The sequence below is a fragment of the Prosopis cineraria genome, unplaced genomic scaffold (genome assembly GCF_029017545.1).
Source record: "Prosopis cineraria cultivar Desert tree isolate PC_DT_omini unplaced genomic scaffold, ASM2901754v1 PC3, whole genome shotgun sequence".
In the NCBI taxonomy this organism is placed as follows: domain Eukaryota; kingdom Viridiplantae; phylum Streptophyta; class Magnoliopsida; order Fabales; family Fabaceae; genus Prosopis; species Prosopis cineraria.
The window spans coordinates 5,464,711-5,490,159 of record NW_026555334.1 but is presented as its reverse complement, the minus strand read 5'-3'; the positions used below and the strand labels follow the sequence as shown (position 1 = coordinate 5,490,159).

Here is a 25,449-nt window from a genome sequence, read left to right as displayed (position 1 = left end):
CCTTGATCTTTCTTTAGGCTTGTCTTCATGCGACCTCAATGATTTTGCATTTGATGATGCATTTGATGGTATAGTGCCTAAATGTGTGATATGTGGGTAATCTAATTTTTGGTGTACTTTATAATTTACGGTTGGGAGATGATAAAATGATCAAATTTCATTGACAACTGATCATAATAAAATGATAACTAATTGTGTATTGTCATTTTGCTATGTTCAATTGGTCCTTATCTGTAAATAAAATGCTCCAAAGGCCCTTCACTATGATTTTCCCTTAATTATATTACTTTGGAGAATTACATCCCAAGTAATACAATTAAATATGATAAGGTCTATCCATAATTGAGCATGGGAAAATGTTCTAGATAAGAAAACTAAGGGCTTGTTTGGTTGTTATTTTCATTTTTTGTTTTTAAAAGTTGTTTTATAAAACAATTTTAAAAACCTTTTGAGAACAAATAAAAAATTTGTTTGGCAATAGTAATTCAAAAATAGTTTTATAAATTTATGAGATGGGTTATTCTTTTTTTGTCGGGACAAAATATGACGTTTGCCATTAATGAGAACAATTCTCATTTCTTGTTTTTCACTTTTGCTCTGTAAAACTAAAAAAAAAAAAAAGGAACAGAAACAACTCAAAATTATTTTAGTTTTCTTGTATTTAGAAACAAAAAATTAAAAACTGTTTTCAAAACAAAAATTAAAAAATCATTAATCAAACAAGTTTTTTCATTTTAAAAATCTTAAAATGAAGAAATAATTTTTAAGAATAGTAAACAAACAGACTCCAATTATTTGAGTTTTATCTTCTTGTAAATATTAATTTTTAAAATTAAAAAATAATTTTTAAGAATAGTAAACAAACAAGCTCTAATTATTTAAGTTTTATCTTGTAAATATTGAAGTTTAACATGGTAATATAAAAATTTCATTTCTGAATGGATTGAAGAAATAATTTATTTTTTTATTTGGAACCCAATTATAATTCTCCCCTTTTTTTAGAGGATATGCATGACACAAGTTATCATGTGTAGGGGTGGCTAATTTAAGGAGACTAGGGATTGCATCTTAATAGCAGTATGTAGATATCGGGAACCTATATGTTTAATGCATTTTTTGTGCTACATCTTTAATGCAACCCAAAAAAAGATTTTGTGCATGACGTGGAGATTTGATAATCAAATAGATAATTTGAATATTTAAATGCTTATATTTGTTTTTATTTTACGAAATGTAGGATTTGAACTTGTAGATATAACATTAATGTAGAGATTTTGACGGGGGAAAAAAAACATCAATGTAGAGATGCAGTACTAAATCTTGGTTGGCTTGTAGATATAACATTAATCTTAAAAAAAAATTCAATTGTTATGTTGCTTGGCCATTTCCTCTTCTAATTGATTGATATAATATTTTAGATTAATTTGAGTTATGGTTGTATGATATATTATTTGATATTTAATTTGGGTTTGGTCGACTTTGAAAAAACTCAAATTGTACTTGTATAGGTGTGTGTGTGTGTAAGTTAGGTTTACCTGCTGGAAGACGCTTAACTAACTGTAATTATTTTCCATAATCATGGAAAGAATATTTGTTCCATTAAATTATAATCATAATAATTCATTGTAACATGAAAAATAGAGCGCAATATATATAAGAGATACTAATTTACATTTTATTTGGGGGTTTGGATCATAGTGCAACTGATAATAGTTGACCATATTTTCACCCGTGCATCTACTTTTGCATGTGTATAGATACTGTAAAAACTTGCTTGAGATATTTGCGAGTTTTTGCAAGGATCTTTTATCTTTTGAAAAGTAACCATAAAATAAAAAATAAAATTTTAAAATAATTTATTTTTGTGTACTTGTAATATTTTACTTTATGTAAATTTTTAAATTTAAATAAAAATTTATTCTATTTTAAAATTTGTTTTACCCAAATATATTAAAGATATAAATAATAATTTATTGTTATTTTAAAATTTGTTGCTTCCATAATGGATTTAAGAAGGAAATACCTAGATTTGTACTCTTCCTTCAATTAATGTGAGGGAAAAATTTAAAATTGTGTTAAAGAATAAATTTTCTGTTAAGTATTACCCCATAATTAACTAAAAAAGTTATTCTCTAACAAATATTATTAGATTTGTCAGTATTTTCTCTGTATAAATTTCTAAGTTACAATTGTTATTTTACAATGTATTGCCTTCATGCATACAAAAAATTATAAATATTTTTTTAATTAGCATATCATGCAAAATAAATTTAGCGTATTTTCTTTAAGACTTTGTTGGTCCATGCGTCATGAAAAAAATAAAACATATATCATAATAAATCATACACTGTAATTTATGTTATAATAATATTTATAAATCATAATTACAGCCAAAAGTAAAAATAAATATGAATAATGATTTTAAATTAAGGAAGTAGAATAACCAATATTATAGTACTATTTAACGACTAAGAGAAGTATAGGAGGTGTGCAGTAAAAATAAATTCTCCAACCTCGTAAGAATAAATTTGAAGTACATAATTGCAATGTTTTCAATAGATTTTAAAATTGTAGTATGCTTATGTATATTGATAATAAAAAAATTAATTATTTAATTCTTATAGTTTTGACTCACTTACAACTCAATATCTCAATTTTAACTTATTGTAATTCAGTTTTTATATTTTTAATTTAGTTATAACTCATTCTGTAAATTTTACCTCTTACAATTTAGTCTATATAGTTTTAAACACTTAAATATTAATTTCTATATTTTAAAAAATAAAATTAAAAATATTAAAAATATTTTAAACTTCTAATATTTATAATATTTATTAAGATTAAAAGGGTTTAATAATTTAAAATATTATTAATAAATTTTAAAAATATTGTAAATGTTTTTATTAGTAATAATTTTATTGCAAATAATATAAATAATATAAATATTAAAATTTCAAAATCTTATGGTTTTAATCTTTTAATCTTTAAATATTATAAATATTAAAAGTTTAAGATATTTTTAATCTTTATAATTTTATTTTTTAAAATATAAAGATCAATATTTAAGTAATTAAACTATAGGAAATAAATTAGAAGAGGTAAAATTTAGGGATTAAATTACAATCAAGTTAAAACTATTACGATTGAGTTACAACGAATTAAAATTTAAAAATTAGATTATAAGTAGGTCAAAACTACATGAATCAAGTAATTAATTTTCCTAATAATAAATTTGTTACCTCATGCATAATAAGAATATCAACAATAACTTATTTTATTTTCACATATACTATTTTGTAATTTGATATTTCTGCGTATATGAAAATATAATAAACAATTTGTTATATTATATCCTGCGATGTGTTATTCTCACATAAATTAAAATTTAAATAACTAGTTATATTATAGACTTTTTCCTATGTACATATTGAAAACATAAATAACATGCTCTGTATATTAAAAAATTGAATTTAAATTCTCTAAAGTTGATATATGTAAATTTCAGTGCATTTTTTTTTTTTTTAAATATTTTTTCATTTTATTATTTTTTAAAATAGAAAATTTCTCTTTCTTTTTTAAAAAGGAAAACTGTACAAAAATTTATAGATATCAACGTCAAAGAATTTAAATCCTAGGCAATTATACATAAAAATTTGTTACCTGTGTATATTAAAAATATAAAAATAATTTATTATTTTTATAAATGTTATTTTCATATAAATTAAATTTAAAAAATAAAAAAATTTATCTTATAATTTTTTATTTAACTTTATATTTTATTATACAATTTATTATTTTATACTTACACAAAATAGAATCAACAAATAATATATCTCACAACATTTATTTTTATTATGAATTTTATATCTGCTATTAATTTTTTTTAACCATGAACCCCACATTTATTTTTCTACTATGAGGCCCACATGATATTTTAACAATTTGTTTTAAAAAAAATTGTTACCGTCCATTCAACAATAGATAAAAAATAACAATGATATTACATGCATGGGCCGTGCCATGTATAAGTTCGGGGGAATGCTGAACTTAGAGAAAATTATAAGAGGGGTTATATATTTCACTACTTTGCACCTCTTGACTCAAATATTTTGTACCCTTAACCCAACTTTAAAAATATTTGGGTTTTAAAAAGTTTTAAATATGTTCAACTGAAGTCTTAAAAAATATTACACCCCTTTGACCTAGGGTCATGGCACACCATTGATTACATGTATATAGATTCTATAAATTAAAATGTCATATAATATCTATTTGGAGGTTTGAACTGTAGTCCAACCTATCATTGTTAACTATATTTTTAAAATGTCATGTGATATGAAAATATATTAACTAATTTGAATATTTTTAAGTATTATTCTGTACTTTTAGTTAAAAGAACAATTTTTACTATTTTAAAAAAATTAATGTATTGTTTGAATTAATGAAAATTTGAATTTGAGCCAAATTTCTAACTTAGCTGGGATACATAAAAATATATAAATATAGATTTAGTTCAAATTAGAGTACATGTTTTATTATAACATTTTTGTAATTTTAAATTTTTGGAACACGGTCGTTTAAAACCTTCTTGTTCTCTTCAAGTTTTCATTGTCAGTGTTTTTGTTACTCTCGTGTCTTCTGTCATTTCTGGTCCTCATTATTTTATAATCTTTTATTTTATCCCTTTTCTTTCTTCCTTTATTATTATTTTTTTTGGCATTGTTCAAATAAAAAATTTCAAATACATGAATTTAAAATGTGAAATTTTAAATCTGAAATTTAAATTCATCCGTACTTAAAAAATAATTACATCGATTTAGATTAATTTTCATTTATTTGTGCCTTTTTTAATCAATTTAAACAACTTTTTCTTGAAATTTCAGTTGCCTAATTTTTTGACCATTCCAATCATGCCAAAAGCCTATTCATCAAATTTCTCCATTGAATGTCAATCATCACAAATCAATCCAATTCTCATCATTAGTACTGTGAGAAATATATATATCCCATCTCAAGCTACCTAATGAATAATAATATAGATCATGACCTTCTATCACGTGACTCCTCACGTGACATATATACCAGATAGTTAGTTTGCTGGTCATCCTCAAGCCCACCAATAAGAACCAAACCCCACACACACAGACAAAAACACACACATACACAACCTACACAAAACCAACACAATCTGATCTTTTTGCCTTGCAATAGAAAGAAACCTAAAACCCCTCCATATATATATATATATTTATATATCTCCCACTTTGCTTTCACTCTATGTCTCTTCCTTCATCCATCACAACCATTGAAGTACAAGCAAAGAAAACCTTACACTCACAACACCACACACAACAACACTATTAATTTCAACCTAACAACCAACCCTCCAGTCTTCACCTTCTTTGATCTCCATCTCCTTCTTCCACATCATATCACTTCATGGAACCTCAACCTCAAACCCTAGATTTCGCCTCCACCGTCGACACCTCCTCGGCTTTCCGCTCCGTCAAGGAAGCCATCGCCGTCTTCGGCGAGCGCCTTCTCGTCAAAGAAATCGGCTCTCCCTCGCCCTCGCCAGCTTTGAAGCCGATCAAGCGAGAGAATTCGTGGAGGTTCACGTCGAGTCCGGTGACGACGACAGCGATAAAGGGAGAAGATGATGTTAGTTACAACTACAACGATCATCAGAAGAATTATAACAATAATAATAGCAATGGACTTTTGGAAACCCTAAAGAAGGTTGAAGCAGAGCTGGAGGAGACGAAGATGGAGCTGAAGCAGTTGAAGGAAAGAGAGAATGATACGGAGGTGGCATTGGCGACACTCAACGCAGAGCTTCACAAGAACATGTCGAAGCTGGCTCAGGCTGAGGCGGCCGCCGCTGGGAAGGCCGCGGGGAAAACGGTGAGGTTTGATGAGAGGCTGAATCATTACAAGGACGATGATCATGATTATGTTAACAAAGGAGAGATTGTGATAGAGGAAGAAGAAGTGAAGAAGAAGAAGAAGAAAAAGGAAACTCTGGCTCAGATTCTAAGTGTTGGGGAGAGAGAAAGTTATAATAATAATTATTATTATTTGGGAGAGAAAATGGGGGAAAGAAAAATGAAGAAGAAGATGAAGCCAATAATTCCACTCGTGGGCGGGTTTTTTTCTAAGAAAAAAGGATCTCCTACTAATCACCATAATCCTCTCTATGCGTCTCCTTTCTTCTATGATTGAAAAATTATCATTAAATACATGTTTGCATTTTGGGTTTTAATTTTGTCGTTTTGTCAACAAAATGTATTTCTTTTTTTCTATTTTTTAATTTGTTTAATTCTTGGTAAATGTACTGTGTGTAAAAAAACCAATGTATGCCTATGTAACATACAATTTTATATCTTTAGTCATTTCTGCTTCGCCGTTTTTTACATAAGTGGATTATTATTATTATTATTATTATTATTGATAATGAAACTTTTATTCCATTAATTAAGCTTGTCTTAATTAACCAACAGGATTAGGTCTAATGAAAAAAATTAGTCTTTTACATCATGTCGAACTAAGGCTCAAATTCTTACAATAGGATTGAGAGTCGATTTGTATTTTAAAATTTAAGTAACTAATATGATAATTTAAAAAAACTTAAGGGGCCAAATTTATAATTGAGACAAGTCTAAAGAATTAAAAGTTTTATCATCCCTCCAAGTTAATTAAGTGATGATGAGTTGGCAAAATGTGTGAGAAGGTTTATATAAGTCCCATCTATCATTGCTCATATTTCAAAATGCTAGGTATAGAATGGCGTTAAGAGAAATGAGGTGTGAGCTTCTAATCTAAAGTAATATTTTTCAGACGAAAAAAAAAAAAAGCAGTTGTTCCTATATTTGCCTGTCGTAGGGTATGTGATAAATTTTCTTAGAGAAATGTAATCAACTATTAGGACTTTAAGATTAAGATTAGTGTAAAGATTCAAATGAACGAAGAAAGAAAGATTAACAAGAAGCAATTGGTTCATCTTTTATAAATTAATTCTAAAGGATCACGTCCAGGGGTTTTGATTTTGAAAAGATCATCACTCTTGAGATGGAAGCATATGTACATGTCCTGGGATGAGTATCCAAAATCCAACTCACTTATTCTTTTAATTATAAAAATAGAAAAAATAATTTTGAAATGATGGATTTAATCTAAGCATACCCTATCTATCTACTCAATTAGAAAGTTTTAGTCTTCATATTTGTAAGATGATTTACAAAAATTAAGCGTAATTGATACGTTTTTCTTTTTCTCAAATGAAAATCCAGTTGAAAAAGAGTTCTTTAAATTAATTACTCCCTTAATTTCTTTAATTATAAGAAATAAATAGGAAAAATTATGTATAGGTTATGTGAAAACAACTTATCTACAAATAAGTCTCACAAATTAAAAAACTTCATATAGAGTACCAAGTGTAATTTGAGATTGGAGTGTAAAGATAATACTACAACAATCAATATAATAATTAAACCAATTATACATTGTTTACAATTACCTTATTAATAATTTATAATTATCATTTTAATTTTTTATAACTGTAACTTTACATGTTTAATAGTTAAACTAATAATATGTTATTAAAAAATTTAATGCTAATTGCTTACAACTATTTCATTTGTTATTTATAATTATTACTTTAATTTTTTTATAACTTCTGCTTTACATATCTAATTGTAAAACTTATTATGAATTACTAACAAGTTTAATACTAATTATTTATAATTATTTTATCGATATCTTATAACTATCACTTCAACTTTTTACAATAATAATTTTATAGAACCAACCAACAGTAAATTATAAAATCACTCAAACCAATTTTTTTTCTGTAACTTTTTCCTCGTATAATTGAATTTGGTCTCTGTTTTTTTTTTTTTGGAAAAAATTATATCTAGCAAAGCAAATGTTCAAACTTTTTTGCAAACTGTCAATATCCTTTTCATACTATCTTGTACACAGTGATTTTGATCATAAAGTAGTCCGAAAAATTGAAAAATGGAAATTAAAACTTAAAGTAATGAAAAATTAAACTGAATAATGAAATCTTATTTGTTGATTGAGATAGGGCCTTTAGCGTGCAAAGCAATTATAAGGACAAGGAGAAGCATCATCAATTACGATTGATTGTCATGATGAAGGAGTTGCTCATATAAAATTATCATGGATTTTGCCGTGGCAATTTCGTAGCTAGGCTTCGATGGTGAAAAAGAACAAGGTAGAGAGAGCATTCAACACAACGTCTAGCGAAGAAGAACATGGTAGAGCTACTGTGAATATAAATAGAGTGATCGTGAGCGTAAACAAAGTGTACATAATGTTTAATTGAAAAGCCATGGGCATCTTTGTTATTGTAACCTAATAGGTAAGGATAGTGTTGTATTTGCACACAAATCACAACTTACACTAAAGTTTTAAGAGATTTAGTTATAATTTTTAAATTTTATAAAATTTATTTATAAATAAGTTGCTTCTATGAAACCTATACATAATTTTTTCAAATAAATAATCATTTTATATTGGTCAAGAAATAAATTAATATCAATAAACATGATTTCTATAAAAGGTAATTAAAAAAGATATTTGATTTGGGATAATATATTTGTAAGTTTTTATTTCCACCCCTACTGATTAGAGCCGTCAATTAGGGCCGACCCTTTTAGGCCCGAAAAAATTAAGGGTCGGGCTTCTATTTTATCTTTAAAAAGTAAATCGAGTCTAAAAGGGCCAACCCTTTTAGGCCCGAAAATAAAAGGGCCGGCCCTTTAGGGCTAGGGCCGGCCCTTTTAGGCCCGTTTATAATTTTTTTAAAAAAATTATAATATAAAAAAATAAAAGATTAAATACATAATTCAAAGAAATAAACATATTAAATGCATTCATTCATCCCTCATTTATTTATTAAGATTTAGCTGATAATATTAGCTAAGTTTAATTTTTATTGGTATTCACTTTGATGTTGCTATTTGATATTAGACCTAAATATTTTAGTTTTCTTTATTGTTGTGGTGTAAATTTATTTAAATTTATTTTCTTAAACTTAATTTTATGAATAATAACTTTTTTATGATTATAAATATATATTTTATAATTTTTAATTGAAAAAATAATTTTAAAAAAATAGGGCCGAGGCCCTGAGGGCCGGCCCTTTAGCCCTGAGGGCTAGGGCTGGGCCTTAAAAAATGGAGCTCTGATATGTAATCGGGCTTATTAGGACCAGCCGTTTAGGCCCTGGCCCTTCAAGGGCCGGCCCTTTAGGGCCGGGCTGGCCCTAATTGACAGCTCTACTACTGATTGGCCAGCCCGAGAAATTCTTGCGTGGACTAGTATATCACATCATTCATGCTTCACATAATAAAATTACATCAATTCAATTAAATAAAATATTATATATCATTATTTTTAATAATTTTATTTTTAAAATAGAATACATCTTTAATTTATTATCTTTTCTCCTTTTATCATCATAAGACATAGAATCAATTTATATTTATAATCATCTAAATGACAGGTTTTTATTAGAAAAGCATGGATGATGTGGTGCATTGGATCAACGTAAAAATTTATCTTGACAGTACTAACCTTCATCGAAAATCTCTAATTTTAATTCCTTAGGCTTTTTCCCCTTTCTCTCCTCACTAAATCATTATTTGACATGGCGCTTATATGGATGCTGATTCAAAATTTATTCTGCCATGTAGGATAAGTCAGCCATGACTCAATTTAATTTATGGTTGACAAGGATTAAATAGGAAAAAATATTAAGAATTGAGTTTTAGACTAGTGAAAGTTTTAGGGGTTGGGTTACACTGATTGCTTGAAAAACTAGGTTTTATGTAAATTAAAATTTATACAACTAAAAGATTAACTTTTTTTTAAATATTGTACGAAATAAATTCATGTAACTTCCACCACATTTTATTTCCATCCATTGGATTCCCAATCATTCTGGGAACTGGTCAAGTGCTGGTTTAAATATTAATAATCAAAATCATCATTGAATTATCATCAAAATAATTATAAATAAAATATTTTAGGAAGAATTTCAATGAAAAACTATAGATGAAGCTTACTTATTAGTGGATCTCAAAAAAATCTAAAACTTCAATTTAGTCCAAAGGATTAAAATAAAACTAATTTTAATGATAAAATGATCAAAGTACTCTTAACCTGTTATGCAAAATAATTAGTTATTAATTTTTTTTATTTTACTCGTCAACTTAGTAATATGAATTATAAATTACATAAATTAATATATTAATAATTATATAAGACTCGATATAAGTTGTTTAGTCCCAAACAACAATATTAGTTGTTAAATTGCTAATTTTACTTGTTAATTTATTAATATTAGTTGTAAATTATTGACATGTATTATAATTTATAACTAATATTAGTAGATTAATAATTTAACAATTGATATTACTATTTTTCTAACAAATGGATATAATTTACAACTCATTTAATAAAATAATAAGTGAAATAAAAAAATAAATAATTAATGATTTTACGTAATAAATGAAGAGCATTTTAATTTTTTTTATTGTTGAAATAATCTCCATTTCAATCCCCTCAAACTGAAGTGAATTTTTATATTTTTTTTAAATTCATTAATAATTAAATCCCATCTATGATCCTCTCCCAGCATTTTGTTCAATTGATCAAGATATTGATATTGGTTTAACAAATTGACCCAGGATAAGGGCCGTACCCATTGTTCGTGGGGCGCATCTCCCGAACCGGATTGTAATGAATAGCGTGGAGAACCTCGCCTCCTCACGAGATGGCTCGAGAAAGTCTCCAACTTGCAGAACCAGGAGGACGATTCATCGGCTTTCTGTTTCCCTCGTATACTTGCCTCCAGCTATACGACGTCGTTCCTTTCTCTTCAACCGCCATCGACGTCCACGATCACTGCATCTTCCAAGCTAGCGAAGGCCGCCATTCATAGCTACCATACACTGAAGTTACTGATTCCCGAAGCATGCCTCAGCCAAGCAAAGAGCCCTGCAAGAAACAGGCTTGTGACATTCAAGCCTGTCTCTCCAAGAATAACTTTATCCCTCAAAGGTACCTTTTACGCCTCGTTTGATTTCAATCTTGAAATCTGATTATTTGTCAGCCGTTTGAATTTTTGTTTGATTCCTCAGAACATGCTTGCACGTGCTTGATTGCAAATCGTGGAATGATTTGCTCGTTCGCTTTTTGGCCTTCTTTGATTAGCATTTTGATCATCTAGGTTTTGTTGATTGCGTTTTTGGGATCATTTTGTCATTTCTTAGTATTGCAACTTTTATCATTGTTAGTTACAGCTGGATATGTCGATAATTTGCTTAGATGAGCGATCTTCTATGGAGTTTTCTCTGATGAACTATGTATGGAATTCCTCGTTGAAAGCCAGTATAATCAAGCAATAGGCATATCAGTATCATTAATACTTTTCTACTTTTCACAAGGCGTACATCACATTTCTAATGAGTTCCTTGCTGTTGTGCTTGGATGGTGATGTGCTGTTCTTGCGTATTAATGAAACAAATGAATTTTGAGTTTCTGATACAATGATCTTGGCGGAGTAAGAGATAGTGCTGGCCATCTGACTAAGAATATTAATTTTTTTTTAATTGTTTTGGACTAAATGGTAGTAGTTCCCGTTCTCTTTTCATTACTCTAGTTATTGTTCTGCTTGAGGCGAACATCCATCCAGTGTAAATCCTTTGTGACTAGAAACCCTTTCTGTCTCTTGCTGATGCTTGGGAGCATCTGATGAGTTAGAACCGATCCTGTATTATATTATTCTTCTATTTCTTCATTTTGTTGAAGTTATTTCTCTCTTTTCCAAAATAATAATAAGCTGTTATACTGTTTACTGCCATTATCGGTCTGTGTCTGGACTCTGATTGGTGTAGAAAATGAAACAACTTGCTGACAGATTAGTAAAATGCAGAAACTTGCTTACAGAATATAATAGATCTGTACCATAATCTTTCTCTTTAATCTTACAACCATGTTCAATGTGCATAACCGTCTTTTCAATAAAATATCTGGGGAAAATTTTAGTCAACCCCCTTAACCCAACTTAATTTCAGTCCAACCCTCTAAAACTCTGAAATTTTACTGCACATGTGGGGGATTGAAGTGAAATTAAGGAAATGACTTAAATAACCTTATTGTCCTTCATGAAGTTAGGTGCATCAACAACTTGTGTAAGGAAAACAAATAACTGATATATGAAAAATAAACGATGGACATAAGTGGAATTTGCGACTTTTATTAACAGCACAACACCACTTTGAATTTGCAACTCTCGTTCCACCTACGTTAGTTGTTTATTTTTCCTACATGAATTGGTCATGCCCCTAGATTCACTTATTTATATTCATAGTGGTATTATACTGTTAATGAGAGTTGCAAATTCCACCCACATCAGTTGTTCATTTTTTATATGTTACATGTTCATTTTCCATACTTCAGTTGTTCATTTCACCAAGGACAATAAGGTCATTTGAATCAGCTTTTTAATTTCATTTCAATCCCCCACATATATAGTAAAATTTCAGAGTTTTAGGGGGGTTGATTGAAATTAAGCTGGGTCAAGGGGGGCTGACTGCAATTTTCCCAGATATCTGCATGTCAAACTTAATAGTGCTGAAACAGCACTTAAGGACAAAATCTAAGATCTCCTGTACCATAGATCTCCCAAATATCCTTGTATTTTGGTTGTAAGACAAGGTTCTGACTTCTGATTATTAGAAAGTTGGAGACTATCAGACGAGATTGCAAGCCTTCTGAGTAGTCTTAACATTAACAATTCAACATTTTAAGGCTCGTAGTTCTTGCACTTCACTCTTGCTGCAATATGCAGTATGGAATCACTTGCACGAAGAATATAAAAATGCACTATCTTTCTTGGAAAATAATCTGCAACATAACTCTTTTCTTTGAGCTGTTTGTCTCTTCTCTATGAGCAAAATAATGACGATGATGAGTGGAATATGTAACCGTGGGGAGATGGGAACCCTCGTACATTGAGGATAAATAAGTCTTAATAAAAGCACATCTCAGTGTGATTAAGAATAAAAGAGCCAAAAATATTTAACAAGTTGAAGAAAAAGAGACCTTGCTGAATTATCAAGAAAAGCAAGGGAAAATATTCTGGCGGGATTTAAGGGCTAGCTTCCCTTAATTTGGTACGTAAGGATTAAGCAGGGATCTTCACTACCATGGATGGAGATGGACATGCTTGCGTAACTCTGTCCACTACGAAGTCAGAGAAGACTGCAAAAGACTTATTTGCCTTCTGAGTGATTTCCATGTTGACAATACAATGTTTCCATATGCTCAAGCCATGCAATTTAAGCATATCAATACTGCAAATGTCCTATCTCGTATTGCTATAATGTTTTTTGCGTTATATATATATATATAGTGGTATTTTAGCCTGTATAGATGAGGTGCAGCGTTATGAGTTGATGGCTGCTTGTGGTTATGATCCATAATGGAAACTTGAACCCTTTTTTCTTTAGAATACTGAGGGTTTTATTGTGTATCATCTTGCAGGATAAAGGCAAATCAATCACGTAATGCTTAATTATTTAAAAATTCAAATTTTGTTCTTAATAATTCAGAATGTGAATACCTAAAGATTTTTAACCAAATCTTGTTCCAAATAAATCCTCTTAGGTGAGTTGTATATGCCCTTATTTTTTGGCCAAAAGTTGTATTTCCCATGTTGAAGTAATTGAATCTTCTGTGCAATAGATTATGGAAAGCCTGAAAGTAGCAAGTTTCTTTTACGGTGCAACATTCTTTTTACAGCTTTCTTAACTTACCAGTGGTGGAAGTTGACAATCTTCTTTGAAAGGTCATGTAATACTGAGTTGTGAAAAAATGTTAAAGTTGTTGGAATCTCTGATTGCAAATACATAAAGAGCTTTAATCAAATCTTGTTCCAAATAAATCCTTCGAGGTAAATAGTGCATGTGATGTTGACGAAATTGAATCTTTGCATCAAATAGAAATTGAACTTCTGTATAATAATAGATGATGGAAGGCCAAGTAGCAAGTTTCTTTTACCTTACAACATTCCTTTAGCTGCTTTCTTAACTTGCCAGTGGTGGAAGTTTGGAACAGATGAAAAAGCGTCCCCCCCCCCCCCCCAAAAAAAAAAAAAAAGAAAAGGTATGAGTTAGTTTCATAATTTTCATAGCCTGTCACATGAAAGTCTTTACAGTGCAGTTTTGTTTCTTCCCAACGAGGTGGAGCTTTGCACTACTTTTGAACACTGGATCTGTCAATAAGCTAGACTGCGACTCTTCTGCTTGTTCTATGTAGCTTTGAAAGTTAGGGTTCATTAATCTACTGTTGATTACAATGTGTCATTTGTTTCACCATAGTATAATTAGAAGTCCGCATTATGATAAATTAAAGCAACTGTTTTTTCCTTTTTTGCAAGCTTGTTGTACTTCTTTAATCTTATTTATAACTCACTTCTACCATGATTTACTAGAATTAAAGAAAATTTTAAAACTCATTTACTCTTTCTAAAAATTGAATAAGTTTTCAACTTTACTCCTATTAAATATATAATATACTGATATATTCTAATAATATAATTTCTCTCATCAATATTTAATAGAGGGTGAAAGGAAAATTTTGCTATAAAAATTTAATGATGCGGCTTATAAATGGGATGAAAAAATCTTCTGTCTCTGCCTTGTAAACAAGAACAAAGGGAGTATCGAACTTCATTAACTTGATTATTAGAGGCTTCTACTCACTGCTTTCATTCTGTGCAGGTGCCTTCAAGTCATTGAAAAGTTGGAGTCTTGTTGTGAGAAATGCAATTATAAATCAACACATTGCGGTTCCCTTTCAGGGCTTTTGAAGCAGAAGGCTACAGGATAGAGCTGTGTTCTACTGCTTTAAGATTACTTTTAATTGATGAGCGATGACATTGATTACTTTAACTTAAGAAAAATCCTTAATTAGATTGTGTCAATCAAATATTTGTAAACAAATCAAGCCAATTGTGAAGAGACACGCTTGAGTATGTCAGACATTTTTCAATAGGAGCTTTCTCATGCTTGTATGGATTAGAAATTTTGAAGGGATAGAATTAACAGGTGTTGGTCTTGTTGGAAAGAGGTAGACTTCATTTAAGTATAATTACTTGCATTTAAATATGAGTGTAAGCAAAAGACACGTTTTGGAAGCTACCCTCGATCTAGATTCAAATTCACGGGAGTTCAACATGGTTTCAAATGCACAAGTTCGCTACCAAAAAAAAAACAAAGAAAATTAAGGGGCGGAAGCTATGTCATCAAATATTAAATTCCCAGGGAATATAATTGAGGAAATAATAACATTGGTAATAAATTGTAAGCAATATTATGTTACTTTTTTTTATCAAAAACAATTTATAATAAAATATTTATGTTAATGCATCAGTGGCAGTAGTAGTTGCTGCCGCTCTTGCAAATTATAGGTTATAAATGAAAGAGTAAGAGATTTTCTGTTTTTGTTTTGTTTTTTTTTTCTCACATAATTATTTAACTAGGTTAGATTCGAACTGAATTTAAATGAGGATAGTTTTTCCATTGGCATTTTTTTATATTTGCACAAACTCAAATTTAAAACCTTACCTGAATAGTTATACCCTTTTCAGAAAAACCATAACATATTGATAGTAACATGTTAGTTGTTAACAAGCCACAAGTTACAGATTGCTAGCGTTTTCTTTTCAAGTAAATTGAACAAGTTTTATCCAGAATATTTAGTTGAATATTCTCTTCCCAGAGTGGAAATCCTTCTATTTTAGTATTTTTAAATTTAAATGATCCAGATGCTTGGAAATTATTTGATTACTTCAATACTAAAGTCAAGCCTTGACGATAGAAAGCAGATATTCCAAAACGAAACAAAAGAATGGAATCTTCTCTTGTTTTGAAACTGAACAAGTTGCAACCTACAGATTGATTCAACATGACAGTGTAACTCACCCAAGAAATGTATAAAACACAAACATGATTTGGCAATAACGAGATTTAAAGAAACACAAACAGCATTACATGTTAATAAGATCTCTCGACATTTTTTCTGAAAATTAAAGCAAGTTCTTGATCCTCAACCACCAAAAACGTTTTAACCTTCTAAAATATTCTACCTTGTATAAATATTTAAATCAAACAGTCGGCCTTTTTTCTCATAAAATTTTTTTAAAAAAAAAAGGCACTTGCACCAATATGCTGTATGGCAATTTGCCTGAATACTAGATTTTTAAAATCTGATTCCTTTTTTTATATTGAAAAAAAAAAAGGCCAAACAATGAGTTTCACAGTAATAAAAAGTCGTTTCTCACTAAACTAATACGCAAAGTGGAAATACTGAAGTTAAAAACAATTGATGAGCTAGATACAGAGAAACAAGGAACAAATAAAAACTCGCTAAATCAGTAAACCCCTTTTTGTGAGTCTCAATTGACTCCTCGCAAATGATTGCAAAGAGTGAACGTGTATATAAGAATGTTGACAACATTTTCAATATTTGTTGCAGAGAGCTACCTGGATTTTAACTGAGATACACTATATAATAATAATAATAATAATCAGGGAGCAGAAAATTACATTGGACTGTGTCTTCTGATGTGTGGAGCTTAGAGAGAGGTGTACAAGGCAACATCAATCAATAATCATCAGGGAAGCCTAAAGGACCATGACAGGACAATCTCATCCATATCCCAACTGTATCAGAAAATGAATATATGATGATGACGACGATGACGACTGGGGGGCGGAAAAATCTTGCTCAAATACAGTGTGACCTTCACAAGGTCCCTCCCCACGAGACAAAAGTATGAGAGAATTGCATGCAATGGCATGGCAAAAAGTGTGTATATTTATATTTATATATATATCTCTATATATATCATGATGCTCTCAACGATTCCTGCCGTCTTAGGGGAATCCCTTCACCATTACCGAAATCATCATCTTCTGAATGCTTGGGAAGTTTGACGGGCAAAGTTGCCGGTAAGCCTGTACATGGATTGATTACCAATATCAAAATATATACACGTGATTTATAAGAAGTAATCATGAATAGTACGACTCATTTCAAACTCCATGTAAAATGTGAGACCCACATCCAGTTGTACTAATAATAATCAATGATTAAGTGTCAGTGTGAGAAAGCATGCAGATAAAACAGACCATGGATGCAAATGAACTGGACTAGTTTAAACTCAAGTCCCGAAAAGGTTGATTTTAGCTAGACTTGTTTCTAAAATGTATAAAGCTTCAATAGCATGTCGAATTTGTTCACTTAAATGAGACAAACTGAACAAAGTATTCATGATTTTTTACACGCATGGTTTTAGTAACTCCATTTTTTTCCACTTTGTTCCACATTCTAGCAAATAGATATGGAAAACTTCCATTTGTCCCCATGCTAACATGTCTATCATGGGAATGTCGAAATGAATTCCTATTAGTATGGGGAAAAATAGAAAAACCAATTTGTTGGAATTTCAAAAACTAACCGCTGATTTTGAAAGTTCAAGAGCTATTTGCAAGTAAAAGAAATTAAGGGGACTTTATTTTCCCCTTTTTAATAAATTTATCTTGTGCATGTCGATGCTATTATGTTTGCAATGGTTTATTTATCCAATGATTAAGCTTAATTATAAATTTAAACTTGATTAAAGGTCAAGCTAGAGTTAGAGCTCAGCAAATTCCAAAATGAGAGAGAGAGAGAGAGAGAGAGAGAGAGAGAGAGAGCATTCTAAAGTTAGACTAGACCCGATTATACCTATAAACAAGAGGATGCGAAGGAAATCGAGTCATTTTGTCCTTTGGGCAATTTTGATGATCAAAGGTTAAAGACAAAGATAAAAGATTACCAAGAATACGATGATAGAGATAAAGGATTGGCGGAGCATACCATCAGCCATATCTTTAGTTTTGTGAAGAAGAAAAGTTCCTGAAAGTATCGTCACAAATCCACACATCTCTGTGACAACTTGTGTCGGACTCTGCCTATCCCAGTCCTGATATCAAATTCAGAAGGTAGATTAAGTGTCAGTCATCCAAAATCGAAAACAGTGAACAGACACTGCTAGTCAAGCTTTAAACATACATTTTACATATAAGATTCAAGTAAAAGACAGAAATTACTCATTTAACGGACTAGATGATAAAAGTAATAAAATACATCTCACCTAAAAAAAAGCCAATAAAATACATAGGGCAAACAAGTTGCCATAGTGTTTGTGTCCAAAGGATTTTGAACTAATGCATGCTTATTCATGGTACAGGTGGGAAAAGTTTCGCACCCTATCAAAAATAAAGACTTTGAATCAACAATAATCTATTCCTCAACTTTTCCAGAAGTTCATTTTAGTTGGTCCATGTAGGATCCACAATGCGCAAAGACAGACCAAGGGAGAATTTGACAATAATACTCCCTCTATTAAAAGGTAGAAAGAAAAAGATTTTTTTTTTGTCTTATTTATAAGTAATGTACTAATGTCATTAGATTTTTACTAGAAGTTGCTGCTCTTACCCCATTAAATGCTGATTATTAAAGCACGTATATTTAATAGAGGTAAAGCTGAAAATTTATTACATTTTTCAATAGAGTTAATGAATCTTAATTGGTTATGGCGAAAAATGTTATAAGTGACTTGTAAACAAAACCAAAAAGAGTATGTATTTAATGCCTCCATAAAGCCTTTAATTTTTGCTAAAAATTATGTATTTGTCCCCCTCTAAAATTTTGTATTCCCCCCTCTTACTAAATTTTTTCTATCAGTTGCCACTAATGCTTCAAAGTCTTTAACAATCTTCTAATTAAAACCATATTTATTTATTTTTTTATATTGATCATAAGAAATTATAAATTAATTTTTTATATTTACTTTTGGAAATGACCAACAATATACTTTCCAACCTCTTATTCACACTCTTTCATAAAAAAAAAATTTCTTTAATCACTCTATATATTATAAAAATACAATTTCAAAATAAATAAAATAAATGACACAGTTAATGTTGTTGTACTTGCGTATATTAAAAAAAGATTCCAAAGGCAATATAAAAAGGACTACAAAAAACTTTTATTATAGAAGTTTACCCCAGAAAATTCTATTCAATAAAAACCAAAAAAATATGAATATAACGCAGTAATGCCCAATAATATTTCATCATCTCATACACACACACACACACAATATATATATATGTGTCAAGACATTGAAATGTATTTTAATTATAATTTGTTTTTTTATAATTCTAATTTTTCGTAAATTTATTATTAGTAATTTCAAATATTTAAAATTTTTATTTTTTTTATTATCATAATTCAAATGTTTAAAATAATTTTAAATCATTATAAATATTTTTAACTACCCCTCCCAACAACAACAACAAATTTTCTCCACGTTCCACCCATCGGATGCAGTTTTTTCCAATATTCAGTAGGATCAATATATGACATCATAAATGAATTAAAGATTAAAGATTAAATATTATCATTGGACATGATCCTTCAATAAACAAGTGGTCGATCAAGTTAAAAAATAACAAGTTAGTAAAGAATACTTACCTTAAACATTATAACACTAGCCAGAATGGTCAACGATGTGAACATAACATAATATATGGGAGATACCACCGCAGTGTTGAAGGTATCCAGTGCCTGAATGCAATAAATGAATTCATCACATGAGAAATAAAACAGAAAGCACCTACAATCAAAACATAAAAAGAGAAGAGAGGCAATAATAGATATAAGTAATTACATTATTTAATTATTGAATTAATAGTTATTAATACTAAATAGCAGCAACAAGAACATGATCCAGCACCTACTTTTCTATCAAGGGTTTGAAACATAATAGATTCTGACTCACCTTGACCCACTTTTCAATGGACTAAGCAAGAACCGGTCAACCCGCACCTATTTGGCGATACTTTAAAATATAGGATGATTTTGAAATCCATTTTAACATTCTGAAGCACGGAATCTAGGTGGAAGTATGAAATTTGTTCAAGTGGTTTGTCCCCAAAAAAAAAAAAAATCAGAAGAAAGAAAGATTCCAAACCAAAGTGAGAAACAAACAATCAGAGCTTCTCCCATATCTTTAAACCTACTTGGCTAATGGCTGTTAATCTGTTTTATCGACAATGTTTTATTAAGTCATTGCAGATTCCTTAATCATCTTGAAGCAAATAATCACTCGGTCCATTTTTTAAATTCAATTCCTTATACACCAGGCAGTAGCATAAATCAGTTCTTTCACTGGTTAAGTTGGGAAGAACAGATTTCAAAATCAATCACAGAAGTTCACTCAAAGACCTCAAGGTTGCAGATCATATTAGTACGCTTGAAAGTGTGTCACAAGAATATTATTTTTGGTTTAAGAAACATATTACATGGAATTCAGACAAAGAAGCTTCCTATAACCAAAACAAGCAAGAAAATTAACCATTTATGATACATATGCAAAGAACATGACAGGGATATCTTAAGTTTGTAGTGAAAGTCAGAGTGGAAAGTCAAATAAACCATTTATGATACATAAAATGAATATAGAATTCTGGAAACTAACAAGATAAGTAATCAAATTACCATGTTTAAATAATTCATTTGGGTAAGAACACAAACAGTCACAACTAGAGTGAATGCCCAAGTTTGGGGAAAAAGTAGTTGATTCATCCCTGATAGAGTTAATTTTATGGCAATTCCAAGCGCCTTAACACTCATGACCTGGCAAAGAATAACTTTAGAATAAAAACACCAAGAAAGGGCATAATATGGGGAAAGAAAAGAATACTAGAAACTTGTTGACAATCAGAGCATGAGACATACCGTTATAGAACCTACAAGGGAACAAACACCAATATAAACCATTATGTGAGTCTGGCCATATAGAGGAACGAAGTGGAAAATGAGAATTAAGACAGCTATTAGAATCACTGTTGCGAAAATGAGAAATGCTGCCAAAATAAAGATGATTGTCTCTCAGTTGGTATGAAATAATAAATAAGATATTTTAGATGAAGAGATTAATATTTTAGGCAAGAATTTGGTTACCAGGCTCCATGGCAAGCTCCCATACTTCTATCACCGAGTTAATTTGCTGTTCTTGAGGTGCGTGGAGGACAATTGTTGTAGAACCCACAACGCACAAAACACAACCAAGAATGCCAAATACATGCAACTTTTCTCTTAAGATAATATGAGCAAGTGCAGCACTGCAATAAAACAGAACAATCAGCATTTACCACATAGAAGTGAGGCATTATATGAAGCTAGTTTGTTTCATGCCTGATTATAATGCTGAGTGCACCAAGTGGAGTCACCAATATAGCTGGAGCAAATGCATATGCTGCAAAATTAGCGATTTCTCCAACAATCACTGTTGAAATTGCAAATGCCTGTTAGAATACAAATTTCAACTAATATCATTAACTACAGCCAATTCAGATAAACTAACTGATCAGTGAAAAATTGGCACTACCCTTGAGTTTGTTAAAGGTACTTCAAGGAACTCAATATTTCAGAAGCCTAGTAGCTGCACTGCCACCTCCATCCACTTCTAAGATAATTAGCAAGTAGCAATATCACTCATTTTTAAAATTATTTTCCATCATTCCCACCGGTGTCTAGCAGTGTGCCTTCTCATCTTGCAGAACTTCAGTATGGCATAACCGAGAGCCATAATAGGTTTAGCTTCACTGAGGTTAATAATTAACAATGCTTCCAAATCAATCACCAATTAATGAATCCATCTTCTATCTCACTCTCATGAACTCATGAAGGAGCAGCAGCTCCCATTATTTTTGTTAGGGAAAAAAAAAGCAGAAGCTTTCAAAAACAAAGCAACCGCATGGATGTTGAAGAACTGTGGGTGGCAATAAGTGATTAGATAGTGTTCAGGGATTAGTGAAGTGGCCACCGGTAATGCATCCAAAGTAAATAATATGGGAGTCTCCAACTATGAACCTTATGCTAAGAGTCCTCCCAGCTTTTTTGTTCATTTTTTCCGTAACTGCAACTTTCTAGAGACTTGGTAACATGTTTGCTTTCCCCCCTATATTTCTCTCTACCAATGTTCGCAACATAATTTCATTCCCAAAAGATCATAAAATCATATAAACAAAAGCCATAAAACAATAAAATCAAAAAATCCAGCACACAATTAATAGCCAATCCGTGACCAAATAGATTCATGTACAAACTCACTTGTTATCATGCCCACCCACCAAAGTGGCTCATATAAGTAAGAATAGCCTCCACTTCCTGTCAAATAAGATTGCTTAGAAAGTCAGTCACTACAGCCCATGATAAATTGCATGGATGTTCAGCCAACATTACAAAGCATAAACACAATGGCATTGCATATACAAATAATAAGATCTGCATTTTAACAGCAAGTGCAAAAGCTAGAGATATACATGCATTACGCAACTAGCAAAATGACAAGTTTAAACAGCAACACCTCCTAATCTACATGATTGAAGCATTTTGTATGTTCAAACAGCAGAAACACATATGAAACTTAACAAAACAATGCATCCAATTTAAACTTTGGACTACTGAAGTGAAAACCGCTTAATGTTCTATTTCGGTGCAGATCTCACATCCAGTGAACCAAATTTTAAAAATGAACTAGATAACTAATAGCAGCCAACAAACATGAGCCAAATAAAGGAATTTCATCATCTAATTTCTGAGTATGAGATGAATCATATGACCCGACCATAGCCAATAACAACCAGGTTGAAACCACATATATAAAACCATATCAAATCACTAAACTACTTGTGATCACAAATATGCTAATAAAACCCACTTGTCGGACAGCAAGATCTCTTCTTAAGAAGGAAATGGTCGTTAACATTCCAGTAACAATATCCCTTCCCAACTTCCATCTGATCCATGATCAGGCCTAGGAACAGAACAAATCTCGAATAGCCAAACCAATTCACCCCCAACCCACTGGACCGCATCCCATTATTGCTCAACCGTACCCATATTTAGTCCTCTAAATTGTGGAATGAAGACCCATAGGTCTGGAATCAATTGAAGATTTGACGTACCTGCCCTGATACCACTAGCACCCGCCTTTTTCAACCCCTTCTTCTTAACAATGAAGCTAGCACCGATAAAGAAGCTAGACGACAGAGCAAGACAAAGGCCCTTAATATTATCAGAGGACATGCCCTCACGCCAGCCCGTCATGACAACGAACAAACCCTAACTTAGCAGAGCGATGCTTGGATTACCCAGCACTCAACTCAAGCCAACCCAACCAAACGGGTACTCCAACAAAGGTCAATAAACCGAGCGGATCTTCGAAGCAAACAAGGAAGAGCAGCTTCAGAAGCCAAAATCTGAAGAAAAAAAATTCTGCCAGTGCAGTTTGGTGGATGATACAGCTGTGACGTGAGAGGCTCCTCAGATTTGGAAATGTATTGCACACCGCACTCACAGAGAAGGGGGGGGAGAGAGATAAGAAAGAGGTAGAAAGAAATTAAAAAAAAAAACGTAAGAATTTGGTTTTACTCTCCCTCTCTCTCGCGGTGTCACTCAGAGTACAAAAAGTTTGATGAGCACTCCCTGCTACAACAAGTTCATGATTTTCCTTCCTGCTCTCCTTCTGCTACGATGCTGTCTCTCTCTCTCTCTCTATACATATACATATAAACACACACATATAGATCTTTCTTTTTCCAATCCGAATCCTTCTTCTCTCTATATTTTTGTGAACCGAAAAAACCACACGAAATCCCGCCCCTATCTCTCTCTCACTCTCATCTTCAAATCTACCTTCTTTATTATGCTAATCGCGCCGTCATCCACAGTAGAAACCGTGAAGATATCAAGAAATTTGCTGTCTTTACTCGATTTAGGCTTCAAAATTGTCGATTAAAATCTTTTCCTCCGGGAAAAACACCTGAAATATCTTCCATAATCTTGTAAATTTGTTTTCTGAGTTAAATAAAATACCCGAAGAAAAAGGCATTGGCTTGAGAGTAAAAATGCTTTGATAAATCGACTTATATAAGTTAAAAAAATATATATTTTGTTTTTGTGGTTGACTCGTTGCGACAAGTTTTGGCCAGAACACCTGTAAATGAAATGTCTTGCGTGTGCATTTTAAAAGAAGAAATGTCACGCAAAATGAAATTGACCGGCGAAAAGTAATTAAAATTGACATGTTTTTCTATTTTAAAAAAAGCACCCACTATTTTAAACCTGGCCCGTAGAGTTAATGGGACTTTAACGAGTGCAAGATTAATATGCATCAAATCAGATGAGAACTTTTTTTTTTTTTTAAGATGGAAGCCTTATCATTGGCGCTACTGGTCATAGTATGGAAAATTTGAAATTCAAGGTCAACTTCCTCGGTGGAAAAGGTAAATTGTTAAGTTAATATTTCAACTAGTTTAATAAAAAATTTTATTCATGATCAATTTAATTACAGTTTGACTATAGCTTTAACCATTAACTCTTGAATTAATGCATTGACCCAATTCAATGATTAGTTCAGATTTAAGTATCTTGACATTGCTTTTTAAACTTTTTAATTATTTGAATTAAAGTTCTTTTTATTCCTGAACTTTTTTTAAAAAATAGTGGACATCTTGTACTGATAAGTGGGACTATTTTCCATTTTAACCATTTTTGTAATGAGCAAATAATTCATTCTGTTGGTCACTCATTAACTTTGTTGTATTCTACTAACACAGCATGTTCTTATGACCCACACACAGTGACAAGTAAAATTTTTACAATGTTCTTTATTGTTAATTTGCCCCTTACCTTTTTTTAAGAGCATTGGATACACTAAAATATTGTTAAGATAAAATTTAATAAACATGGTTAAAATATTAAATATTTTAATATTTAATAATTTAAATATTATTATCTATAAATATTCATCCAGAATTTATAAATTATTTTTTAAATAGTATCAGCTTGAACTAGTTTTCAAAATTTATAGATGACTTATAGTTTTTTATATATCAATCATATTTTTAATATTAATTAGATTACTTAAATTTTTAGGTCCTTCTTTGTAATTTTTTTTATCAATTAACTATTTTCCTCCAAAATATTACATCATCTAAATTTAATAGGGTTAAAGGTTAATTTTACCCCTAAACTGTACGTAAAGGTTAACAAATGACCATAAACTTAACTTAAGGTTAATTTTATTCCTCAACTTTAGAAATTCAGTTTGCCATGCCCCTGGCGTTATTTTTCCATTATGCGGGTCTCACATTTAAATTGTTTAATATTTTATCATAAAATGTATTAATAGTAGGACCCGTCATTTTAAAAATATTTTTATAAGATAAAAGAACTCTCTCTCCTCCCATCTTTCTCCTTTTCTCTCTCCACCCCACCCTCTTCTCCATCTCCTCC

General features: G+C 30.7%; 3 protein-coding genes across 4 annotated transcripts; 2 read left to right on the top strand and 1 right to left on the bottom strand.

Moving 5' to 3' along the window:
• The first annotated feature begins 5,368 nt into the window (after positions 1 to 5,368).
• On the top strand, positions 5,369 to 6,392 carry LOC129307253 (uncharacterized). The gene has a single exon (XM_054948158.1). It carries the CDS (start codon positions 5,440 to 5,442, stop codon positions 6,220 to 6,222), a length of 783 nt encoding a protein of 260 aa, XP_054804133.1. The 5' UTR covers positions 5,369 to 5,439; the 3' UTR covers positions 6,223 to 6,392.
• Positions 6,393 to 10,729: 4,337 nt separating this feature from the next.
• On the top strand, positions 10,730 to 15,159 carry LOC129304630 (uncharacterized). The gene is made up of 2 exons (XM_054944353.1): positions 10,730 to 11,088; positions 14,814 to 15,159. The coding sequence occupies exons 1-2, from the start codon at positions 11,003 to 11,005 to the stop codon at positions 14,920 to 14,922; spliced, it is 195 nt and encodes a 64-aa protein (XP_054800328.1). The 5' UTR covers positions 10,730 to 11,002; the 3' UTR covers positions 14,923 to 15,159.
• Positions 15,160 to 16,578: 1,419 nt separating this feature from the next.
• Positions 16,579 to 23,976, bottom strand: LOC129306530 (probable magnesium transporter NIPA3). 2 transcript variants are annotated; one of them, XM_054947171.1, is made up of 9 exons: positions 23,118 to 23,976; positions 22,261 to 22,317; positions 21,343 to 21,433; positions 21,109 to 21,269; positions 20,884 to 21,011; positions 20,644 to 20,781; positions 19,618 to 19,710; positions 17,956 to 18,061; positions 16,579 to 17,051 (listed from the first exon to the last, which is right to left on the bottom strand). In XM_054947171.1, exons 1-9 carry the CDS (start codon positions 23,257 to 23,259, stop codon positions 16,942 to 16,944), a joined length of 1,026 nt encoding a protein of 341 aa, XP_054803146.1. In that variant the 5' UTR covers positions 23,260 to 23,976; the 3' UTR covers positions 16,579 to 16,941. The 2 variants fall into 2 exon arrangements, with proteins under 2 accessions (XP_054803146.1, XP_054803145.1); XM_054947170.1 differs by lacking the exon at positions 23,118 to 23,976 and adding an exon at positions 22,871 to 23,042.
• Positions 23,977 to 25,449: the final 1,473 nt, after the last annotated feature.

What these genes read in the sequence shown, in the direction of transcription:
- LOC129307253 (XM_054948158.1), top strand. Translation starts at nt 5,440, where the DNA reads ATGGAACCTCAACCTCAAACCCTAGATTTCGCCTCCACCGTCGACACC.
- LOC129304630 (XM_054944353.1), top strand. Translation starts at nt 11,003, where the DNA reads ATGCCTCAGCCAAGCAAAGAGCCCTGCAAGAAACAGGCTTGTGACATT. An exon ending in AATAACTTTATCCCTCAAAG is followed by an intron (nt 11,089 to 14,813) that starts GTACCTTTTACG and finishes CATTCTGTGCAG; the next exon opens with GTGCCTTCAAGTCATTGAAA.
- LOC129306530 (XM_054947170.1), bottom strand. Translation starts at nt 23,027, where the DNA reads ATGCGGTCCAGTGGGTTGGGGGTGAATTGGTTTGGCTATTCGAGATTT. An exon ending in GTGGGTGGGCATGATAACAA is followed by an intron (nt 21,434 to 22,260) that starts GTGAGTTTGTAC and finishes CAATTTCAACAG; the next exon opens with TGATTGTTGGAGAAATCGCT. An exon ending in AAATGAATTATTTAAACATG is followed by an intron (nt 19,711 to 20,643) that starts GTAATTTGATTA and finishes TATTGCATTCAG; the next exon opens with GCACTGGATACCTTCAACAC.